The following is a 19,998-nucleotide window of genomic DNA, read 5'->3' as shown; positions in this document are numbered from 1 at the left end:
ACACCATAGCAAATACACCGAGCCAACTCATACATCTGCATATATACAGAAAGACACACTCGATTCATTTTCTATTCAGTATTCACCTGGCAACCGAAAAAAATTCAAGTTCCCTCGATACGAATAACTTTTGAAAAACGCGAAAGAAAAAAAAATTAAAAATCAACCAGACGTAAAAAAAGAACGACGACAAACAGCGACCTTTCGAAATTGAGGAAAGGGTCGAGAAAATTTAATAAATTATATAGCTTCGCGAAAGGTTATTCAAATTCGTTTTCGAAAACTTCGTTATTCGTTTGAAAATTCAAACTCCAATTATTCGACTCGCCCTTAAATTTTCAACATTTTTTTGTGGATTATCATTTTATTCGTGTAAAAAATTAAAATAATAGTCGTATCCTTGAATGTTTCAAGGTGTTTTAGCTTACTGCTGCTTTTCCTATCTGTTTTCTTTGCCATTCTCGTCTTCGCTTTTTCTTTCTCGGCACGAATTTTTTTCTCCACTTTCGTTTTCGAATAAACGCTTCTTCGTCGTCGAAAATATATACGCACCGAGTCGTCGACAAAACGAAAAGTTTACACCAAAATAAATAATTCGGTACACATCAAAAGCGCGCCAAACAAGTTCGAGTTTATAACTTTTCCTTTTTGCTGAAAATTCGCAGGCGTTTTTCGCTTCGTTTTATTTTCATTCGGCGGCGTCGTCAGCGAGCGGACGAAATGGTACGATCGATTTCAATCCAGTGATGGGGAAGGTAGAAATAAGGTAATTTTGAAACGTAAAAATTTCAGACTTTATAGGAATAAAAAAAGAAGAGCAAAAAAAATTAGGTATTTAAATCATAAAGAATTTGTATAATCGTCTTTCATCTAAATTTCTTCGCGAAGGTACAAAAAATAAAAAAATATTGATATCTCTTTTCTCAAAAGGCGCATCAAATATTCATACCAAACCCCAAAACATGTATTTTTTTATTCAGGAAAAATGGAGGAATGCGAAAATATTCACTCGAAACTCGAAACATATTTTAGGAAGAAAATCGAGAAAAATAAGTACTACTGAAAAAATTTAAAAATAGGTCACTGAAAATTCGCAGATCCGCAGTCAAAATCAGATAAAAGAACACGAATGCTTTGAAAAATTAATTGAGGATAAAAAATCAAAAAATATATCAAAATGCGAATTTATAATAAGAAAAAACATATGAAAACTGTAGATAAATAATTTTTGAAATGCCTGGGAAAAAAACATTTCTGAGCAAGCTTAACAAATATGTCACAAAACTGACGGAGCGGCCAACAGTAAAGCCTTCGTCGAGAGTCAACCCCCCCACCCTCCTCCGATATTAACGTATAGAAAATCAATTTTCTAGATATTGTTCGTACATGGGAGTAATAAAAAAATGTAATTTTTCAATGAAGTAAAGATCAGGAGCACATTGCCTTCGCATCTCCATTTGAAAGCACGAAACAAAAAGAAAAAAACTACAAGAATGTCCAAAAGGGGTTTTCAATTTGCAACACAAGAAGCAGAATTAAAACCCAACTGAAAAAGAATTCAACGAAAAGGACATGGGACAAAGAAACTAGTCATAATATGGGAAAATTTCGATAGGTAGGTACATCTACATACCCCTGGAAAAATGTTATTCAATTGTATGTTAATTTCTATGAACACGAGTAAGAAAAATAATCTCGAATCGAGTAAATACCTTGGGTAAAAAATAACATAAAACTTCTTATTTATATTCGAATACTCATTCAATTTGACAAAAGCATCCCGCTCCCTTTTCTGCATCCAGTACGCCAATCCAGACAAATTTTCAACAACACAAAGCTCATCTCTATAGCGACTTTTCAAAATCCTCACATATATCAAAACCAGTCATCAAATTCACTCGCGAAATTACCATTATTCGTAAGGTTATCCGCATTTCAACTTTCCTCCCGTCTGCATTTTATCTCCCTGCAATGCCATCGAAATCTTCTCGAATCGTATTTATATTTCCAAATTCGTCAATTTATATTCTCACAATGAAGTCGAAGGGGGAAAAAACTACCGAACAAATAAACTCGACTACGTTAAACGTTCCAGAGCAAGACTGAAAAAAAAACATACGAGTAAACACGACTACTCGATTTACTGAAAAAAAAACTCGAGCTATTTGTTCGATTAAAGTACGAAAGCAACTTACAAAGATGACGACAAATAGACTAGAAAAAACCCTCTACAGTTCGATTCACTCCATACTCCTTTTTTCTATACATTTTACTCGGAAAACTTTGTAAATTCCAAATACTCGAGACTGAAAGTTCACAAAAAAAGCATGAACTATCGTTAATCGTAAAAATTACATACACGATGGAACAACTCGACAAAAAAAACTACTACACCCAACCTAATTGCGTGTTTGAAATGCTAAAACGAATTCCAAATGGCCCGGATTTTATATTATAGCGAGAGAAAAAAGAAAAAAAAGAACTACCCACCACACCCAAAAATCATTCCCAATATCCAATACAATTTTGCCACGGTTGGTCAGAACGAGAGAAAGACGGGGAAACCGCCAACACACGAACTACTGAAATGAAATGAGGAAAAATACGAAGAAAACAACGCATTATGTCCACTATTGACACCAATGAGAGATAGTGGCCGCTAACCAACGGTCAATATAATTTTCCAACGACAACGAACCTTCCTCTAGCTTTTTCCACATTCCGCTCTCTTTCCCTGCAATGCCCTGCCTTTTCCCCAAATGAGAGTAATGTACGAGTACATACACTTCAAACCCCCCAGCTACGTTTATGGCTCCATCTACCCCTCATTGATGATATTTTAACCTTCGACAAACTCGTATGGTACTAAACATCGTAATTATCTCGCCGTTCACGAGTACAAAATAGTGATTTCCAAAATTTCATGTTTCCTCTATTGGATGTTCCTGCTTTTATGTCTCTTACTTTTACAGAATTTATACAATTTGAGAAAATTCTTTCTGCTCTCGTTTTTCGCCAATCATTCGAGTTATAATTGCTATCCAATCAACGCGTACAACTTACCTTCACTTGCCATAAAGCGAGAAAAAATCTCCAATTTTTTGTTTTCCGGGGAGCAGGATTAGCACCAGAATATCGCATGAATGGCTTCGACAACTACGCGACCATAGCAATCGACATTCGACAATGGCTACGTAAATGTGCGCAGAGAAGAGCAAAGAGTAAGCAAAAGCTAAACTATATAATATACATTCGCGGAACCCCTACATCTATGAAAAGGTAAATAACCTTTTTTTTTTCACCGACAACGGTACAGGAACAAGCGCCATACTGCGCTATACCGATTTTTAATGGTCTTATTTATCGGAAGTAAACTCTTCGCACTGCTTAACTAGCAACCAAACGAGACTATTACAACGTTATCGCACTATGCTTCGTTTTCCCGCAAATATATAACGCGTACCTACTCCATAATACTGCGTGTACTTAGAAACGAGCCGATATTTTAAAAATGGCGACAATGAGCCGCATCATCGACCATTTAAAAAAAATCCGGAATAGTTTTTTGTTTGTCCATATCGAAGATTAATCTTTTTCTTTCGCCATTTTTCCCCCAACAAATATTTTCCAAAATACACAAATACATTATACGAGAACACGAGTATTCGATTCGCGAGTGTTTTTTCTAGTATTTGGCCCAGTTCAACTTTATTTATTCATCTTCGAAAATCACAACTTGAATATTCTCCCCTTCAATCCCGGAGCCACTTATGTTTTCACACAACAATATAATAAGCAAACACTACAGATCTAGAAGTACCCGTTTCACTTCTGTTTCACCATTTACATTAGTTGCCTCGAGAAGTCCTGAAACACTCGTTTCATCTCAGTGCTTTCAATATTGAGGAGGGAAAAAATGTCAAATACAGACCATACCTTCACTTTTACATCACCTAATAAAACGTCTGTTTCAGTTCCACTACACATAATTTATAATTAATAAATCACCAATGCGAATCCATAGCCTTCTTCTCATCTTACATAATATATCGATTTTCCCACAAGTGAAATTCCCACGAAAAATTGAAAAATATTTCCAATTCTTCGTCACAGAAAATTTATTAGTGAGGAAAAGATTAAGATCCTATAGAAAAAAATTGAGAACCATATTTCAAACTATAAAATTTTCCCGAAAAAACTCAACTTTATTGAATACTTCTTTATTGGAATCTTACACATGGACCGTCCTGTGTATTTGCATATTCCAAATTGTACAATCTCTACATCATTTCCACTCGAATAATCGCAAAATTTGAGTTCCCTCCACCTCTCCAATCCATTCAACTATCTCCAACACACACTACACGTTCACATATCAGGATCAATTTCTCAAATTCCCGCCTATCCCTCGACTTTTCAGCCTAAACACCTGCAAAATTAACCGAATCGTGAACAAACCTACATCTTTTTGGCCAAAAACAGACCTACTTTTAAAACGACCATTCACGTGAAACGACTTCACCTTCCAACATTATAAGGTATTCGTTCGCAAAAAAACACCGAAAGGGAGAGAGAAAAGAAACGCACCCCGTAAAAAAACCACACGCGAGAAAGGAAACGATTCGTAGAAAAAACACGTGAAAAGAAAACGTAGTTGAAGAAAAAAATGAACGAGAAAAAAATAAAACGAACCTTTTGAAACGAATAACCTCCTTCGCAAAATCCTTCATATTCAACGCGCAAAAATTCGGAAACTTCCAATTTTCTACAGGTGTTTTTTTACCTTTTCCCCACCTCTTTCCCTTCTGCTACTCGTACTGTATTCGTCGTCTCCGATATATAGTAAAATGTTGGAAAAACGCGCGTTTAAAAAAAAGCTTCGACGTCGTCTTCTTCGCCGAAAAAGAAAGCGAAAACTCGTGCAAATATTAATAACGACGACGTTTTTCCGACCTCTTTTCCCCTCGGATCCTTCCTGCCATCAACAGATTTCTGTTATACGTTTTTGTCTACCTTTTTTTTCTTATTTTTCTCATTTTTATTTACCCTTTATCTCTCTATCGCTCTCTTTTTTTCGAAATATTATGTTCACGGTTTTCAAGTACATAGGTAGCCTTCGCCTTTTGTCCTTGCAGGAGATTTTTTGCTTCATGTTCCTCTTCCTTGCCATCAATTTCATCGACGATACATTCGAATACAAGCATTGTAAAAAAGGTACGAAAATACTGTCGAGATTTGTTTACGGACAATTTCACCTTTAAATTTGTTACGCATTTTGTCGCGTGAATTCGCGAGTTTTCTCTTCTGTTGTTTACTGCGTGTATTCGACAGATTTTTAACAAGATGAAAATATAGGTCAATTTCCGAAATTTGGTCTCGGCTGGTATCAGATTCCGATTAGTTTTGTAAATTACATATTGAACACCTTGTACTTATTCACAAGATAATGAAAACAACTGCCCCCTCTCCAAAAGTTGAACTTTTCCACTAAGTTACGTACCTCTGATTCGAACAAAATTTTGAATACCAAAAATATAAACACGAATTCGACACCAAAAAATGTGATTAGAACGATTTTGCACGAATTCATTTCAACGAAATTTTTTCAAATTTGAGATGACGAAGTTCAGCCGACAACTAATCAATAATCGTGAAAAACTTTTGAAAAAAATCACTGGCAGAAAAAAAATGAAAATGATTAGGTTTCCACACATCTGAGCACAATTTTTCTCATCTCACCTTCTTTCCAAAATTGAACTCGAATTTTCATCAAATTTTCCAACTCTTCTAAGAAAACAATCTATTTTGAACATTTTTCGCTTCGAGAATCATCAGGACCAGCTGTCCTTTTCCACCTACTAAAAAAAACTTACTCGTACATTTCTCTCTCATTTTACAAATACTTTCAAAATTGTACACCTGAAAACCAACCCCTTCAAAGCTCTTGCAAAAAACATGAAAAATTCCCCCCTCTCTTCCCTTCTTTCACGCAGCTTGTTTTTTAACCAAATACACGCCAACGAACCTTCGCAGCGTACTTCAAAAGTCATCGTGGAAGTAAAAAGAAAAAAAATACACCCAGGAGATTCCATTCGTAAATCCCAACTGTAAATAATACATCGAGAAAAAACTCAAAGTCTCGTCTACAATGATTAAAAAAAATTACTCGCCTACGATGCTTTCTTTTTTTCTGTTTTTTTTTTTAATACAGGGTAAAAATGCATTCATTATTCTTCGTCGAGCCGGCAGTGTGTTTATTTTGTAATAAATTCTCTCTCGACTGCGTGTACCTTCAACTTACCAGATGGAAAATCCGCGGTCGAATTAACGAGAAAAAAATACGTACTGCAGTATTATCATTATGGGAATATTTTCTTACGTCGATGATCATTTTTCTAACATCATATAGGTAGAAAAACTCGTTGGAAAAATTGCTAGAGGAATTCTGAATTTTTAAATAGCTACATAGCCAATAAAAAAATCGACTTTTTGCTTTTCGAAACGTTACGTATCCAGTAACGTACTTCGGAGCTCTTTTTTTTTTAAAAAAAAAAAAACCTCTCTCTGAAATCGCTTTACCACCGTCATACGACATTCTCTCCGTACATACGAATACGTGTTGTATATTATATGCAGTAAGTTATATTTCTATACATACAGTACACAGCACATATTTCCTTCTCACACACTTTTATATCCTTTGATAGTGTTTACCTTAGCAGCCGCATGATACTTAACGTTAAGTAGTCTTAACTCGACCCGCTTTTCCCAAACGAATGTATTTAATGCGCGTCGCAAGACTTTTCCTCGTACATACTCCGCACCTTTTACGTTCTTTGACTCGAGTCTTTTTTTTTTTCCTCCGTATAATACGCAGTAAACCTAAATACAACACGTAAGTATACTACAAAAAGAGAAAAAATTCCACCATTATGGTAAGGAGAAAATTGCCAACCTTAGTACCGCACATATCTACTTCATTTTTCCTTTTATACCTTCTTATTCGCTGAGTGCACAGTCTTGCAGCATCATTACCAGCACGAATGCTATTCGTTATTATTATATTTTGCTCGAGAAAACGAGTAGCGTTGAAAAAAAAAACCACCGATGAAAATCATTCCCATCTCTATAGCTAGAGCACAGGGGAAAAAAAGAAAATTCCGACACCCTTCGCGTGATTCAATCGAGCAATCGTCTCCTTCGTCGTCGCCCTCAACTTTGAACAAATCTACGCGGATCACGCTCTGTAGTCTGCGTACCAGCGTGTGAGAGACCTTCAAGATGTTTTCTTCATTTTCAATAGGGAAAATAGAGAGCATTTCGCCGGCTATAAATACGTGTTAAGCATCGTATTGCCGCCATTATCGTCAACAACGGCGAGCTAATTTCGCCGCGCCAACCCCTTATAATGTAGCTACACGAGTATAATGGATCAATAAAACCTGACGATTTAAGGAAAACCACCATCCGCACCCCGCATCATCCTACCATATACTTCGCGTCTTTTTACAATCTACTCTCTACGCAGAACACTACAATACGCACCCCTTTATATAATACGACTCGTATACCTTTGCTCAACTGGTGAAAAACCAAAGAGTGATTCCTTTTTAAAAATTCTAATCAAATTAAATACCTCGGTAAATTACGCGAACTGTATATTTATTGCCTATTCTGAATCTACGGCGTTCGAGTTCTAGTCCTTCTTACGTAGTTTAGGTATACCTGGGGCGATTAAACTCTCGCTTTCGAATAACCGTAACTTCTTCATTCTGACTTCATCGTCGCCCTTCCAGCTGCTTCGAAAAAGTTGCCAACAACGACGAATACGTAGAAGGGTAAATCAAAAGTTCAGTTAATGGTTCAGCAACGACGAGCTTTTTAATTTTTGCTAAAATCCCAAAAACGAAGCATCCCAGAAATAACTCATCTGGCTTGGTGTGTAGGAAGTAATGATGCTGTATACGAGTTTATTTCTCCTCAAATTATTGGCAGAATTCTTTTATTTTCTTCGAAAATCGATTTTTTGTGAGCAAAAATTTAGTTCTACATACTTATTTCATTGGAACCTGACATTTGGGCTGCCTCGCCTGTGTAATGCACCTTCAATGAAGTGCCCCTTAATCAATTTTTCTATTCAAATTTTGGTTTTAAGATGTCATAATCACCGCTAGAACAACTATGACTACAAACCTGCGCAGTTTTCAAACACATTCGTTAAATATCACCGAATTCTGGAACACTTCAACTTCCTTTTCGGACACCCTATGGCAGCTCCACAACACAAATAATGTACCTTACTTTAATTTGTTGCGTGCACGTTATAGGTATCAGCCTAAGTTATCACCCGGATAAACTTCATGTACATACACGGGGGTTTTCTTTACCTTCTTCACCCCTCTCTTCACACGCTACCCATCGGTATCACCAAGTCGTCGCTCATCATCGTCATCTTTTCCTCATCATCGTTCAGCTTCAGCTGTCCCTTCGTGCTTCATTCAAACTTTCGCCGCTCGTACCTACCTACACCATATACTCGTGTACAGAAAATTCAAAGTAAACAAAACGTATCGGAGAATTTCGCCCAACTATGTACTTCCCCCTCTCCTCTTCTCTACCAATATCTCTTTCCAGCGAACCCAAAAAACCCTCGGGTCGTTTTCTTCGTGCTATAACGATACACTCGCCTTCCATTACCTACATATATACACGTTCGTCCTTCTCTTTCGGCAGCCCCCATGCCCCCAATTTCGTAACTTTCGTTTACGTAGCTCGCTGCGTATAAAACAGGACGGAGAAAGAATGAAAATTCGTGAGCGCCTTTTTTCCCGCACTCTTCGTTCTTGTCTTTGCCTCTTTTCAACATTCTGTAAACTAAGTGCCCAGCCCATTTTATCGTGAAACGAGAAAATGATAGCGAGATGTATAAAACCTTGGGATTATTTGGCGCACGCTCAATTCTTTCGTATGGACGATTTTTACGACGCTCGCAAGTTCGTCGTTGAATTACGATAATTATGGAAATAGGAAGTAGAACAAACGATTCTGAACTGTTCAAGAATATGTACTTAGACCTACTACCTAGCACATCAATAATCAAGCGAACGAAAAATGCACCTACAGAAGATCCATTCAGAAAAATCTAGTTCGAAGAAAAAGAGTCCCAATAACGGTTTGAAAATCGATTCATAGAATCGTTTACGAACGAATCAAAAAACCCGTTCACATTAGCGTTCAAAAACCCTGAAATGAACGAAACAAGACAATATTCATACAAGATTTGCACAAGACCGAGAAGTCACTTGCGAACGATTCAAACTGAAGAAATTAATCATCGTTTTAAAAAACGTAGTGTGGAAGGAAATGAATTGAAAATTCATCTCTCACACATCGATTAAGAATCAAATTGGAATGTCGTTCGCGAACGATTCAAACGAAAGTTATGAACCGACGTTCAAAAATATGCAGCCAAAGAAAATCAACAGAAAAATCACCTGCATAAGATTGATCAAGAACTGAATTGGAAAGTCGTTCTCGAATGATTCGTACTTGAAGATATGAATCATCGTTCAAAATTTGAAAATGCAATGAAAGAAAATGAATTGATAAATATTAAATTGAACAATCATCTTCTAAAATTGACTGAGAATCAAACTGGAAAATCGTTCGCGAACGATTCACAAAAGAGATATGAATCGTCGTTTAAAAAATAGACATTAACGAAAAGAACTGTCAAATTAAAAATAACCTCATAATAAAGAACGACAAAGAACCAAATTTTGAAGTCGTTCGCGAACGATTCAAACAGAACGTATGAATTATCGTTCAAAAATACATTGAAAAAGAAAATGAATAGAACAACCACCTGCCCTAGACCGATTAAAAACCAATTAAAGAATGTTGTTCGCGAACGATTCTGATGAAAGATCCGATTCATCACCAGGGAACGATAAAACCATTCAAAATTATGGGGCATAAGAAAAGTCGTTCATCTCAGATTCTCACCTAAAGTGATCGTGATTCTTTTAACGATCCATTTACGAACAATGCACCATCATTCGCGAACGTTTCGCACAAATTTCAATAGGTAGAAAAGCTTGAGACACGTTCGTTGAAGGACTCAAGACACAAAACAACTTCGAAAGAAAATCCACTTCTTGCCCTAACTCAAACCGAACCCATCGCATAAGTACGCATACATGTAAAATAAACTTCGACGTCGTGTCAGTCTCACGAACTCCGCAAACAGTTTGAAAGATTACTCTAATTTTTCAGCCAACCCTCCCAACTCGTTCGTACGGTCAACAAACTCATCTCGTAGCAAATCCACCAAACCCTTTCCAATCTTCCCGCTTCTTCAAACTTATTCATTCATTTTAGAACCAGCAACAAGCACATCTCTCCACCAACATACACACGTCTTCTTGGCTCATTTCGAAAAAATATACATAATCGTACATCGACCGATTCTGCACTAACAACAGCAATTTCAACTCACGAATTTGCTAGCTTCTGCCCGTCTTTTCGTACAGATTTATACACAAGAACGTATTTATGTAGCTAGGTAATCGGTGTACAAACTTCTCTCTACTTATATACTACACAATATTTCATGTACGAGTACAACAAGAGCTCGTGTAACGTGTATTTTGCCTATTCCAGTGTTTCTTTCTCGTTTCAGTGTGTATGGGCGCGACTGCCGCCTCGATTGCGCTCTCATTTTGCCTCCTTTTCGACCCGGCACCGGCATCGGCATCGGTACAGCCACGGCGCGCCGTACATGCGATATACAGTATACACGCTTTTACCCGCCTAGCTAGGTATATCGATCCGTTAAGAATTATATAAAGCTTATGTTGGGTATATCTACACATCGACATCGTATACACGCAAAATTGCCGTATACAGCACGTTTATACAGTATACCTGTGTTTACTTTGCACATTCGCCCCCCCCTCCGCCCATTTCTCCTCGTGAACAACCTCCAGCCACCGTCGATCGAATTAAAAAAAAAAAACCACCCTCCTGGCGCCTATTTAAAAAAACACACCCGACAGGGGAAAAAATTTCACATGATAAATAACTAATCCAAGTACTATGGTCAGATTTGTTGAGGTCGCCAACACCACGTCTCCTTCGCCATATCATTATAATGTAGCCAGGCGGTATACATTAAACTTGAAACGAGTAAGTTGACCCCTTAGGTCGCGTGACCACTGTCGCTAATATGGCTACGTCGACGTCAGCTAGATACACTATACACACGGACGTGGACATACTGTATCCCTTTCCCTTCTCTCATTCGATTCCATGCACAATGTTCGCGCCAGCGGTAACGGCAATGAATACGAAAACAGAGCTTAACAGTATCCCCCCAGCCCCCTTCCCAAGCTATTTCACTTCACTTACTCCATTTCCTACCATATACGACGACTAAATCCATACTTATTAATAATTCTCTACAACGTCGCATATCTCTATACTAAGCGAACGTGCGGTGAACTGGCGGCCTATACTTTGGTGACGTAATAATATATCATTATCTATGTACGTACAGCGTACAGTATACCCTGCGTCTCGATGCATAGTCTGGTAGATAATGCTCTATCCATATTGCAGTATGTTTACGAAGGTGCACAGTTACACACTAGACTACGAGTACACAAACAGCACATCATATAAAAAATACATATTCAAATTTCGGACTCAAAATCGGGTACGACCCCTCAGTGCCTCTGCAGCCCTTAATTTGAAAAATGAAATAAAATAAAACTGGAAAATTATTAAAAGTGGAGCGGCATGTCGACTTTCACTATTTCAAAGGTTCGAGTACGAATAGCCATTCATTACTTGGATTTGAGTAGCCCCTCCACATTTTGAAAAAAAAAATAGTCTCGAATATAGAAAATGAATACGTAGGAGTATCTGAACTCCGTGAATTTTTCAATCATAGAACCCCACTTTGAGATGCCTTGATTTACCTTTAGACATCGCAGAAGGCAAAAAAAAAATATATCTGTAGCGTTCCAATTCGAATTCCGTATGTCACATATCAAAACAAAATCGAAAAGCATTTTTCTTTTTCCACCCCACGTAACTGACATAGCTATACAATGCACATTCGTACCCATATAAGACTCTTCAATCGATAACCTAACAATTTGGAAAATTTGTCTGCGACATTCGCCGCATAAGCATTTTCACAGCCAACGAGTCGGTCGAAAGGACGAGGCCGAGGGTGGAGGAAGAGACACTAAAAAAAAGCACCGCAGCGCAAGAAAATAATGCTGGCGCCCGAGTAGGACGCATTTGATTGCTGCACTTTTCATAACGAAGTATTCTGACACCCTTCCTCGCCATCTCATCGTTCGGTTAGCATCGCGTTTCGCGAAATGGCAGGCAGCAACGCGCCAACTTAGCGACTTACCATCGTGTCTTGTTTCCTCCTTGCTTCTCTCTTGGCTTTAATTAATTTTACAAGACATTAGAAAATTAAGGAAAATGCGAGCTTTATGAAGGAGGCGTTAACGCGATTACCAAATAACACTTTGTTATCAAAAGAGCGACGTGGTGCGGTGGCGGAGCGCAACAATGCGGCTCGGGCAGCGGCAGCTTTCCGAAAAAGGGAATTACGGAAGCATCCCTTGTCTCACTCATTCTCATCGCTTCACGGTGGCGCTATCGTCGCGGTACCCTTACATAATACTCTTTCTTTCTTACTATATACACATAAACCGCACCCTATAGAAGCTTTAACCCCCTATCACCCTTCCCCATTCGGCTAACCTATCTCAGCTGTGTAGTAATATTCGCGCTCCAATGTTCTCTTTCCTTTGCCCCCCTATCATTCTCTTGGCACTTTCTTTTCTTTACCTTTCTTTTCCTATCTCATCTGTATACTCTTAGGTTTTTTTTCCAACGCCGTTCGTTGTATTTCTACTCAAAATTCTCCCACTCGTTGCAATTTTTCTCTTCATCTTATCACGCCGCTTGCTACACCATGTAACGAGCTATTAATAGTCGCTTTCTTTTTACCCTTTCGATGCTTTTGAGGTTCTGCAGCGTTTCTCGTTAGATTTTTTTTAATCCCAAGTACGTGTTTTCGGATGAGAACGTTCTTCGAGATACGATAGGCGTATTTTAACTTTGTTTTTTTATCAACAAAGAGATAGATTATCGGTAAACATTGTTTTTTTTCTCCAAAATTCATAATCACGAACATGACGAGACAAAGTTAGAAAAATAGTCAAAATTTTGCAGAAAAAAAATTATAATTTTGGTAAGTTTGATGTATATCTGTTATACATTTTGGAGAATTCGCAACAAATTTATCCATCTTAACAATTCCATTCAATGGGAGATTTTTTTCCAGAATGTTTTGTATCGCCTCGGATTGAGAATAAATACGCATGCATGGCGTAAATTCTCACCAAGAGAACGAAATTCGCTTTTCTTCCGTTGCGACAGCCTTCGATATATAATCGTTCAATATGAAGGTGCTTTTAGGAAGGAGGGGATATTTATTCGTACAGAATCTAACAAAGAGGTATCTTCATTGAACATTTTTTGGAAAATTCAAAAAATATTCAGTCAACATTTTTAGCAATTTCAAGATCGATTTTGAAGATTTTTTTGATACTTGAAGTATAATTTTTTGGACATTTTACCCAATTGTGATGGATTTTATCGACTTTTATAACACGAGCAATTTCGGTTTTCGGCCAAAAAATGCCCCATCAATCGCATGCGAAAATATTTAACACATCAACATAGTACACGAAGGAAAAAACAATAATAATATGAACCATAAAACATGGCTTACCTTGATACTATCATAACATGCCGTAACGCGTCCATTTTGCACTTCCACATTAGCTGGAGGATGAGCGAATTTGCATTCAGTATCCGGACGGGTGCATTTATTACGTTGAAATTCTCTGCATACTTCCAATTGGAGCCAGCGTGAGTCTTTACCGTTTAGTAAATTGTTTACATTGACGACGGCCATAGCCCCGGCTCCTGGTACCGCAGACGAGACCGTTGTAGGTCCTACCGCTACGGACGGAGCACTGGGCAAAGAACTAGGTACCACGAGGGACACGATTTTGACGGTTTATCGACAATTTTCGAATAAAAAATTATTCTTAGACGACCGCGTTTTCGTTAGTGCGTTATTGCAACTGTATCGTGCGAGTCGCTTCGTCTCGCACACGCAAATATTGCTCGAGATCTGCTCTTTTTTCCTTATTCTTGTCGTTTTTTCAAGTATTACCACACACACACATATGCAATGGCGCGCGCGCGAATTCCAATAATCCTTGCTTCTTGTCTAGTTTCGACGACGACGATATCTTCTTCAACAAACGCGAATCCGATTCCAAAAACAACGGCGAGAACGATCGAACAACAGACGTAGGTAGGAAAAAAATTAGGGAAAAAATTGCCTCTTCTATACTAAATACGAGACTTACGTAAGTATACGGTTATTATAAGCTTTAATGGTAATTATATTGACTAGCATCGAAGCGAATTTGCCGTTCGGTTCACCACGTGTAATTTTTCACTTAAAAAATTTCAACGACAAAAAAATACCGCGAACAATACAGGAAAAAAGACTACAAAAAGCTTTAAAACACGTTTCCAAAAAAAAAATCAGTTAATGCTGCGCTAAGACAAAAAAGCCGTCGATTTTTAGTATCCGCATGTAAAGTCTTAGATACGATATTTGTAACAAAGCTTTTCGCAGCACGCGCGATAAAAAACGATAGTAATTTGAAGAGAGAAAAAGAGAAAAGGCGTGTGATTTGAAAAGAAATAAAAATTATTTAAACCACAGAGGAAACAAAGAAGTAAGTTAACAAAGCTGCCAACACATAGGCCACGGATGCTGCTGCTGTTGCTGAGATGCTGTTACTGCTGCACAACAGAGAGATAGAGGTAGTAGAGCAGATTCGTCGACACGACAATTTTTTTATTTTATACAAGCGGTATATAATATTTATATGTGTGTATATTCGTGTGTGGTACTTTGCGCGCGTTTTCTCAGTGCGTGTGCGCCTCTTTTTCCCAGAGATAAAAATTGTTTGTTAGGTCTGCAAAAAAGAAAAACCAAAAAATACCCCTCGATTACTACAGGAAGTTTAACAGGAAAAAAACACAATCACAACCGTACTCGTTGTCACAAGAACGAACTAGTGTTAGGGTAATCATTATTCGATCGATCGATCAATATTAATCGGCGTGCAACACATTCGATTCTTCGTCAATTTTTCAACAATTAATCAATCCTTTCATTTTTTTTCAAAATATACCTAAATTTTTGGAGCATTTTTCATACCTACATTTTTTTTTGATTTGTCTGATGATGAATTTGCAAAAATTGAAGAAAAAAGAAATGAAAAGTTGAATCCTCAAAAATGCTTTCCTCGTTTACTATAATAAATTCTTCGTTACTTCAAGAAACAAAAGAACTCTTATTCACCGTGAATTTTGAAATTTCATCAAAACGGACCGTTTTTGCCACAGAAACAAGACAATTTCGACCAACAAAATAATCGATCTTGCCCAACACTAGAACGAGCTGGAGAACAATTAAAAGCTTAGCAGCGTCTGTTGCAGATACGAGCGAAATATGAAATATTCTAGATAAAAAGCACTATTTCTCTTGAGGTGCACCCACCAACAAAAAAAATGGTTTAAAAAATCGTGAAAATGAAAATTTTTAATGGATCTAATGAAGGGAAAATGTTTCATAATAGTATTGGCAATCTTTAAAATCGAAGGAGCAATAGATTCAAATTTTTAAAGGAATCTGCAAATTCAATCGTTTTATTGCCTATAGCTCCTTCAATTTTGAAGAAAGGCTTCTATTTGTTCATCTTCAAAAGATGCAGTGGAATTCATACTTGGAGCCAGAAAAAAATTGATTTAAAAATTGGTTGGGAACTTGGGAATTTTTTCCCTTGAAATTCTTTCAATTTTGGCGATAGACTATTTCAGCAGTCTACAAAAGTTACGCCAGGATTCATTTTGAAAATTTTTATCTCGTCTGTTACCTTTAATCAATATGGGCTTTCTAAAAAAAATATAATCAAAAATGGAAAAATTTGCATAAACGATGGCATAATGAACATTAATACGATGGGTACATCAAACAATACCTATTAATCACACAAGGTGAAAATACCTGAAAATGGGTGGGCGTAGGGGGGGGGGCGTATAAATGCGAAATCCCTACACAAATCAGTTACATATTACGCTCGTATCTTTCGCTAATAAATAATTCTAAAAAAAAATAAAATAAAATATATGTAAAGCCTTATACTTCTATCACATTAAAAAGCTTATTAAAATACATGTTATGTATCTTCTACATACGTAAAAATATGTCCTATATTTTCACATATTGTATGAATAAAACTAAAAACAAAAAAGATATCGCCGCATATACGCTGTCATTGATATTTATAGGGTGTACAGATAAGTATCTAATGGTACAATATGCGTATTCTTGATTTAAAAAAAGTAATAGCTGGTTATCGAGCAGCCATTCCGCTAAAGCACTCGCAAAAACATTGTACACTTTACGTTCATTCGATTCGAGTAGAAAATCAACACAAGACCGCTTCTATCTTTTAAAATCACATTCAAAAAAATATCAAATGGGCAAAAACCAATGATCAAGGTGATTCAAAGAATAATTTTTAACCTATCATCATAAAATTTACTCGTCGTCACTCACACGACCACGAGGTTTCCTAGTTTTCTCGCGTTCAACGGATTCCAAAAACAACAACATTTTACTCTCAAAACGAGTCAAATTATCGAAATTCGTAGATCATTCTCAGAAAGCACAAGTTAAAAAATACGATCAAATCTTGAACTTAGTCCACCTCGATATTAATTCCAGGAAAATATTTTTCTTGCCAAATAAGTTCGTATTTCAGCTTTATGTTTCAAAATCAATAACTTGATCTGCACAGCTCCTATACCGAGAATTTATTTTGAATGTTTACAAGCTAACCTCGAATAAAATTTTTTTGGTGAGCATTTCACGTATAGAAAAAATTTCTTTGTAAATTTAAAAAATCAGATGAGACAATGATATTTTTAAAACATTTTAAATCATATCATTGAGATTCAAATGGGTTCGAAATTTTATATGTTTTGAAAAATTGTAACAAAATTTACAGACAGATGATTGAAAGTTTTTATTCAAGACTTTACTATTATTCATGCGGTCATTCTAAAAAACAGAGCTTGTAAAACAGGCAACACTGTTTTTATTAGACACAAACGTGTACATATACATACGTCTTAACGTGCACTAATTTTTCAGTTTCGCGATACTTATCATTTTAATGGTAGTTTCCGCTACATCACATAAATGCATATAATTTCGAGCTGACTCTGATATCACCGTCCCGTAATTATTTTGATGTCATTTTGTAAAGTAAATGGAATGGAATAAAATGAAAAATAAATATATTTCGGGCATAAAAAAATAAATAGCACGGCGAATAATACGAATTTACTCTTTTTCTACTTTTTTTCTAGATCAGATTTTATTCTCGAACGATAACCTCAGCAGAAATATCTTGCCTCAGAATTCAAATAAACACTACTCGAAGCAATCAAACGTAAAGCACACATTGGTAACGTATTGTACTATGTAGGCTAAATCATCCGGCACATTTTAAATGAGCATCTGGAAAATTTCAAGAGGGAGGGGGGGTGGAGTTGAACTACAAGAAGCGAAGACAACCTTGCAGCTTGTGATCACGGATCACGACGCGAATCTCGATCGATCGAAATACGGAATCCACGAAGCTCCATACTTAATGACGAATTTTGACACGAAGCGAGTAGAAAAAGCAGGGAAATCCACAGGGATACAACGTTGCCATTTCAAAATGTATTTTTTTATACCCCAAACAATAGAGAAGATAAAAGTTTTGTTAAAAATTCTAAGAAATTGTCCAATCATTTTCACATTTTTCTAATTCACAAAGGATCGAGTAATTTTTATCATGAACCTTTTTCACAGAAAAATTTTTAATCAAATTTAAAATCAATCTGAATGGTTTTTAATCAAGCGTACAGCATTCTAAAATAGCAACATCGAATGGACATCGAAAATAGATGGCAGGGGTAAACTAGATTAGCAAATTGGACGATAACCACTAGTAGGTACGGTGCAATAACCGAGCAGAGCAGAGCAAAATTGAGCTAAGCCATCCAACATGTACAAGCTCGCACGTGCCAACCCAGTTATCAACAACCATCTCTTTCATGTACCTTCGGCGACCGATTCGTATGATTTTCAAAAGCATTATAAACTGCATTTACGAGTATGTACATAATTACTCGCCATTTGATCACAGATCGAAACAGCCAAAAAAATCGTCCATTTCGCGAGCTGTCATTATACCTTCATTTCAAAATCAAGATCGAGACACAAATCGAACCATAAAAGTAAAAAAACAACCCATAATTAGCCACAAACGGTTTTTAATTACAAGACAAAAAATCGAAAAAAAAATCACGACCTGGCGAACTCGAATACCTAATAAATAAATCGACACCGGCACACCGCTACGCCACGATGTGCCTCAAGCTGATCAAATTAATCGGTTTTTTTTACCTCGTTTTATCGAACTTACCGATAATTCAATTCACGTTTCGCTTTCGTATCGCTTCCAATTCGTTAAGAAAAAAATTCACGCATAAAAAAATCGCATAACCAGAAATACACATTATACAATCGTCGTTAGGTTACTGATAAAAAAAAAACACGTCGTCGATGCAAGGCACTTGAAAACGTAGTATTAGTACTACGAGTACGTTCAACAAACAACAACTTACAACTTACTCGATAAATGTGCACTGCACGTTTCTGCCGCAGACATACACTACATACACTTCTACGAGCAAGTTGTACAGATAAGCTCAAAAAATTCGTACACATTTTTATTACAAGTTCGCACGCATATCGCATAACCCTTCATTTCGCTCTCTTTCGGCTAATTTCTGAAACTACACAAAAACCATCGAGCATCGGTCGTTGCTTCGAATTGAAAGCACACCACACAACACAGAACGCTTTTCTCTCTTTCTTTAACTCTACTAAAGCTCGATTTCGAAGTACATAGTTACCTAGTATCTCTTTTCCTCCCTATTACATCATAATCGAAACAAAATATTTAAGGTACGTTTCAATTAAAATGATAAAAATTTTTTGATAAGCGCGAGTCAAAAACAAGGCTAATCAACTTTCATTCGTCAGAAAAAAATTTGCCACAAAAATATGTACATAGTTTCACCAACGATGTACAATGTACATACATACATAGTACATATTATGCATGGATGTTAATTTTCAGGAAAAATTCATCATGGCCAGTTTTTTCAGTTTGAGTTGAGTCAAACAATTTTCATTGGATACATCAAAATATCATCACGTTTCTCAAGGCATTTCATTTTTGGATATTTTTTTCAGAATGGCTCCTACCCCCCCCCCCCCTCAAAAAATTCAAAACATGAAAATTAATAAATCGTAAATTTAGAAGAATTTTTTCAATTCTCCAAATTTTCAAAGTATTTTTCTCATTTTTCATAATTTATCCCCTTCTCTTCCCTTCCCATGCCCAAAATATGACGACAAAATGATGATGGAAAATAATAATGGACTGTTTCCGATCAAATTTTCAAACAAAACATCTTTAAAGCTGACCAAATGAACTCGAGAATGTGTGACCACGTTTAGTGTAAGCTGGTGACCCGCTCGACAAACTACACACCATTTTACCAAAACTCTCAAATCAAAAAACCGGCTCGAGGATTCCATAAAATCATCAAACAAACCAGCACACCGGAAACATTGAAAAAAACCATCTGGTTTTTGACCAAATCGCACACTCAAACAGCAAAAATCAAATCACCATCACTCCTCATCTTAAATCATCAAATCTATCCAGCCTTTTCTTCGCGACAGCTTAC

The 19,998-nt window shown here is 36.7% G+C and overlaps 1 protein-coding gene across 13 annotated transcripts in view; it reads right to left on the bottom strand.

Moving 5' to 3' along the window:
- The window catches only part of mbl (muscleblind), a 368,573-nt gene that overhangs the window by 92,036 nt on the left and 256,539 nt on the right, over nucleotides 1–19,998 (bottom strand). For 12 of the 13 annotated variants that reach the window (XM_065346122.1, XM_065346119.1, XM_065346120.1 and 9 more), the window contains one exon: nucleotides 13,823–15,092. In XM_065346122.1, the coding sequence (XP_065202194.1) occupies nucleotides 13,823–14,008 (186 nt within the window). In that variant the 5' untranslated portion in view covers nucleotides 14,009–15,092. Of the gene's footprint in view, nucleotides 1–13,822; nucleotides 15,093–18,662; nucleotides 18,906–19,998 lie in introns of those variants that run through there. The other variant, XM_065346125.1, reaches the window with a different exon arrangement.

Source organism: Planococcus citri, chromosome 1, assembly GCF_950023065.1.
Source record: "Planococcus citri chromosome 1, ihPlaCitr1.1, whole genome shotgun sequence".
Lineage (NCBI taxonomy): Eukaryota > Metazoa > Arthropoda > Insecta > Hemiptera > Pseudococcidae > Planococcus > Planococcus citri.
This window is presented reverse-complemented; position numbering and strand designations above follow the sequence as displayed.